Source organism: Brassica oleracea, chromosome C5, assembly GCF_000695525.1.
Source record: "Brassica oleracea var. oleracea cultivar TO1000 chromosome C5, BOL, whole genome shotgun sequence".
NCBI classification, from domain to species: domain Eukaryota; kingdom Viridiplantae; phylum Streptophyta; class Magnoliopsida; order Brassicales; family Brassicaceae; genus Brassica; species Brassica oleracea.
Window position 1 is genome coordinate 43,892,587 of NC_027752.1, and position 5,761 is coordinate 43,898,347.

Here is a 5,761-nt window from a genome sequence, read left to right on the forward strand (position 1 = left end):
GATCGATTAAAACGCTTAACCCATACCAACAAACCTAAACCGATGAGAACGATAAACGAAGGAGACGAGGAGACGAGGAGAGAAAAGATCAGAGACAAAATTTTGTTAAGAATCTAACCGTAAACAATGGATAAGATCGATTAAAACGCTTAACCCATACCTACAAACCTAAATCGATGAGGAGGAGATAAAAGATCGATTCACGGTGTGCTTCGGTCGGAAATCGAACGGAACTGGCTTCTCCCGTTCATCGCCGTTTGTGGATTCGAGAGACAGAGAGATAGATCGCAAACCCTAGGAAATGGGAAAAAGAAAAACCCGTGTTCCCTTTCATTTTTTCGACCAATACACACTTGCCACGTCGACCAACACTTCCCTTAAGCACAGCTCTTCGACAAGCCCTCCCAAACTGCTCTTAGCCCACTTTTGGATTAAATCCAAATATATTAAGCCCAAGCACACCCCATGTGCTCCCCCTTTGAAGATGGCCTAAATGATGGGTAGTGTGCTTGTACCGAGTACTGTACTTGCTAGTTAAGTTTGTAGTAAGTAGTTACTACGTTCGGTTTGTTGTAGCCGGTTTATAAACATACTAGTGACCAAATTTTAACGTTTAAATATTTTACTGATTGTCCAAAAAAAAATATTTTACTGACGAATTTTAACGATTAACAAAGTTTGAACATTAAAGTTGCTCCTTTTAGAAGTTAGGTTTAGTGATTTGATTTGTCATGATAAACATATGTTGTTGAAGCAATAAGAAACCGAATGTTACTAATTACTGTACAAAAGCATCATCAGTATGTATATGGTTTGAACCACCGACAACAACAACAGATTGTGAATTCTTATAACTTCCAAATGAAATATCCACAAATGAAATGGAGAAACACACGAACATGTTAATGCGTTTAAGGTTTGTTGGTTTGTTTATTTAAAACTTCTATTACGAATTATTTGATTTTTAAAAAGACAGCACAGACGAAAGTATCTTAAGAAAATATCTACGTGAATATGTGGAAATAGACCGCTAAACTAATGAGCATACGCAGTAATCTTAAGTAGATAAGATGACAGTAGTAATGGTCCATACAATCCAATAACAACTCAGAATAATGTGAGAGACAAGGGAAGGTAAGGTGAAAACAAAAGAAGTAAATGGCCCAAGTTTAAAAAGAACGGAGATCCATTATTGTGCCAGAAAAAGGAATGGAGATAGAGAAAGATCATCTTCAGAAAATAAACATACTACCCAACAAAACCAAAACTCCCAAAGTGACCCCGAAGTTTACACTTGTTGTCATCGAGCCCGCGTTCCCTGGACCTCCCGCCTGTCCGGGAGTGGTAGGGCCACTTCCCGGAGCAGAGGCCGGAGCGTCAGAGCCACTAAATCTCAGAACGGCTTTAGAGTTCAAATTAGCCGGAGTAAAAGGATGAATTCCAATACGACCGTTGGTCACATTCCCACCGATCTGCCACACCTGGTTCACGCTATCCTCTCCCGCCGGAACCTTAACCGACGTGTGAATCACGACTCTGTTCCCGGTCAAGGCTTCGGTGCGTAGATCCCAAAAGTGGAAGGCGAGTTTTCCTTCGACGAGACTGTTGTAGCTACTGATGTTGTACGTCTTCACGACGGGAGCCACACCGGGTCTGGATCTGAGTGCTACGAAGGCTTGAGACCCGGCCATTCCAGTCCCCGTGGGGTTGATAGCCCAAGCGACCCAGCCGCTGGGTCGAGCTGGAGTGGCGACGAAGGCGATGGAGAGAGACGAGTTGGTTGCATTGTAAGTGTAGTGAAGGTAGGAGTCGAGTACGGGAAGGTCTAGGCAAGTCTGAAAGGGAGTTTTCTGGGTGGTGAGTATGTTCTGAGTAGAACAAGTTTGTGAAACCGCCGGTGAGATGAGAGAAACGAAACAAGCAACGGCTAAGACAATAGGAAGAGAGAAATGTGAAGCCATGGCTGAGTTCTGGTGTTATGTGTGTGTGTGTATTTGATAAAGACTTTAGACATGTAACGTTAGGTTATATAGACGGTAATAATATCCTAAAAGATATGGAGATGATTCAGTGCACCGCTTCCTACGATGAAGGAATCAGGTAAGGTCCGTTAGGATGATGCCACGTGCTGAGTTGACTGCTAGATAAGTAAAGTCACGTTCACGATGTTAATCGGTGTTTGTTGAAAAAAAAGATCGGTGATGATTTAAAACGAAGGAAGAATTTGGGTAGAGAGAGCATGTGGAGAGTGCGTGTTCTTTTTGGAAGTTGACTGCAAGTGGCGTCTTTGTTATACTTTATTACTATTTGTCAACTTAAGGTTTTGTGTGCACTCCAGTCAAGATGGGTTGAAATGTAATTATTTGTTAATCATAGGCATGACTTTTACCTTGGGCGTCGCTGTGAGATTAAAATCGAAAAAGTTTTTTGAACTGAAATAAAAGCAGATGGAACTTTGTATATGAATTTCAGATAAATACAGATTCTGCTTATTTGTTAATCATATGAGTTGTGTATATTGTCATCAGTCAAATGAGTTGAAATGTTACTATTAGTTAGTTGTTCGTGGGAATATAATGCGGTGTTACCGTGATTTATGCATGCATTCAGCACGAAAAACTTACTAGTTAGTTAACGCGCATAGTTCGTCGTTGAATTATTTGTGTGTAAAGGTTTGAAGTTTCTCCATCGTGAGATTAAAAAAAATGTAGATTGGATTTTGTATATGAAATTCAGAAAATTGACATAACCAAAAGGTGGACAACGTTAAAATGGGAAATGATAATATATTTTTTTATTATCAAAAAGGTTATGTTAGTTACAACTTTCAATTCGATTTGAAATTTTAAAAGGAAGTTTGTAGGGACAATTTTTTTGTTTTTTGTCTTTTTCTTTTCCCAAACGGTAGTGTCGATAATGTTGAACAAAGGGTCATTTCATATGGACTGGAAATAAACAAATTTAATTTCCTTGTTTGTCTTGTGTTTTCGCTTTTCCTTCGTAGTTGTTGGGCAACTTTGAATGTAAATATATCAATGCCAAAAAAATTACTCCCTCCGTTTCGTATGAGTGTCGTTTTAGAGAATTTTTTTCGTTACAAAATAAGTGTCGTTTTCGATTTTCAATGCAAATTTTATTAATTTTATGCAAATTTTATTTTTTTATTGGTTGAAATATGGTTAGGTGTATAAGTAATAGTGTTTTTTACAGGAAATGTATAAAATTAATTGTTTCCATAATCCGTGTGCCAAAACCTAAAACAACACTTATAATGAAACATAAGGAGTATATATCAATGCCCGTCTCCCTCAATTGCTCTTTTATCTGTACTAGGTCCATTTCCACGCTACGCGCGGATTATATTGTTATATATATATTTTTCTTTTAGTGTAATATACATATACGATATCAATTGTTTATTCTGTTCTTAAAAAATACAGAGTTTAAACTTGGAAATCAGCAAAAAATTTATTGTCTCTGGTAAGTTTTTGGTGATATCTCCTTTGGCCTCATAGTTTTCATGTATTTTAGTTCAGTATCTACATAAATTTTCAGGAAGAAATTATTGCTGGATAGAATAGAGAGAAAACTAAATCATACATACATTCATATGAGGTGGTTAATACTTTTATTTGGAGAAGCAAAAAATCTAAATTTTTAATATTAATTTTATGTTAATGTATCATTTATATTTGAGTATATAGATTATATTACATATAGATGCATATAAATATTCAGCTAATATTATTTATAAACTAAATTATATTGTTCTTTTGATGTGTAAACAAACTAATGTATTTTGTTTGAAATTTATTTTTAACTTTAAAAATCTAATTTGTTGGAGTTAGAAATTTATAAAATTAAACTTTAGTGATTATATAATTAAACTTTAGTGATTAAATAATCAACAGTAACAAATCCATGACTACGAGGAAAATATTATTCTTAGCAAAATAAACAAATTTTAACTGGATAAAAACTTTCAAATTTATAGGTGTTCACAAACTTAAAATAAATTGTACATTCAAACTCGATATTTACTTTTCCGCATTTATGTTGTTGGTTCAGTAACATTATTTATTTTATTTTTTTGTCGGCTACCCATGCATGCAAGATCATTGGTGGCAGACGTGCCGATTCTCTGAGGAGCATCTCCATCAGTATTTATTTATTTACCACATTTGGAGATTTATCTAATTTACATTAACCAGGTTATGCAACGTATCTTAATCACATATGTGTCTCACAATTTTTGGCTTTTGTGTTTTTTTCCTGGTTTTGATTGGTAAAGATTATTACTACATGCATCTACAGAATTTTATAATATTGCACGCTTGAGTTTGAGATGATAAATTTGATTAATTCTTAAAATGAGAGGAGACATAGAAGTTGTACATGGATGAATGAGAACTGAAAAAAAATAAAATAATAAATAAGCATCATGTTTCACTACAAGAAAACACACCGAATTCCGACGGATCTTCCGACGGACACCAAGGTCGTCGGACATTTGCGACGGAATACTGACAAATTTCCGACCAAATCCAAAAAAATGAAGTCGTCGGAATTCCGTCGGCCATTTCCGACGGAATTCCGACGACATACGGTTCGTCGGAATTTTCCGACGACTTTTCGACGACATTCCGATAAAAAATGTAACCGTTGTAGTCGTCGGAAGTTCGTCGGTATATTCCGACGAAATTCCGACGACATTCCGATTAACAGCAAAGTCGTCGGAATTCCGTCGGTATTTTCCGACGGAATTCCGACGAACCATGTGACCGTTGCCGACAAATACATATGACCGTTGTATAGCCGTTTGGGATTGGACAATTCCGACGGAATTCCGACGGACTTCTTTACATCCGTCGGAATTTCGTCGGAAAGTCGTCGGAGGTCCGTAAGCAATTTCCTATAAATACAACCCCTCCTCATTCAACTCATTCACACTTCATTCTCTCTTCATTCTCTTTAGTCATAACAATTCCGTGAAAATCATGTCTTCAGAAGTTTATTATCGTTCGTGGATGGATAAACCTCATTTGGATCCGAACACCAATTTGCTTACGGAAGAATACGTTCAAGGGATTGGAGAATTCATGAGGCTTGTTCAACAGCAACCGGATGCAAAAAGTGGTATGTTAAGATGTCCCTGCTCTTCTTGCAATAATAATAAGGTTATAAAAGAATTTGATGTTTGGACTCATTTGTATATGAAAGGGTTTTCACGTAATTATAAAGTTTGGTACCTTCATGGGGAAACTGGTTATGAATATGGTAGTACTAGCGAACCTCAGCCTGTTAGTGAACCTCAGCCTGATATTAGGTTAGAAGAATCTAGAACAGATATAGATTATGGTGTAGGTACTGAGCAGATGGTACATGATCATTATAGAGGGGAAGAACCAAACCCCGAGTCTAGGAGATTTTTTGACATGTTGGATGCAGGAAAACAACCTTTGTATCAAAATTGTAGAGATGGTCATTCAGTCTTATCATCTGCAACTAGATTAATGGGTATTAAGACAGACTATAATTTGGCTGAAGAATGTATGGATGCGATTACTGATTTTGTCAAAGGTATTCTACCTGAGGATAACCTTGCACCGGGTTCATACTACGAGGTTCAGAAACTTGTTGCAGGTCTTCAACTACCGTATGAAGTGATAGATGTATGTATTGACAACTGCATGATCTACTAGAGAGCGGATGAGACACGGAATATATGCAAATTTTGTGGGAAACCTCGTTATCAGGACAC

The 5,761-nt window shown here is 36.9% G+C and overlaps 1 protein-coding gene across 1 annotated transcript; it reads right to left on the reverse strand.

The window, feature by feature from the left end:
* Positions 1 to 1,031: 1,031 nt before the first annotated feature.
* LOC106343610 (auxin-induced in root cultures protein 12-like) lies at positions 1,032 to 2,058 on the reverse strand. Its single transcript, XM_013782872.1, has one exon. It carries the CDS (start codon positions 1,959 to 1,961, stop codon positions 1,233 to 1,235), a length of 729 nt encoding a protein of 242 aa, XP_013638326.1. The 5' UTR covers positions 1,962 to 2,058; the 3' UTR covers positions 1,032 to 1,232.
* Between the last annotated feature and the right edge of the window lie 3,703 nt (positions 2,059 to 5,761).

Coding starts and splice junctions, on each gene's coding strand:
- LOC106343610 (XM_013782872.1), bottom strand. CDS start 1,961: ATGGCTTCACATTTCTCTCTTCCTATTGTCTTAGCCGTTGCTTGTTTC.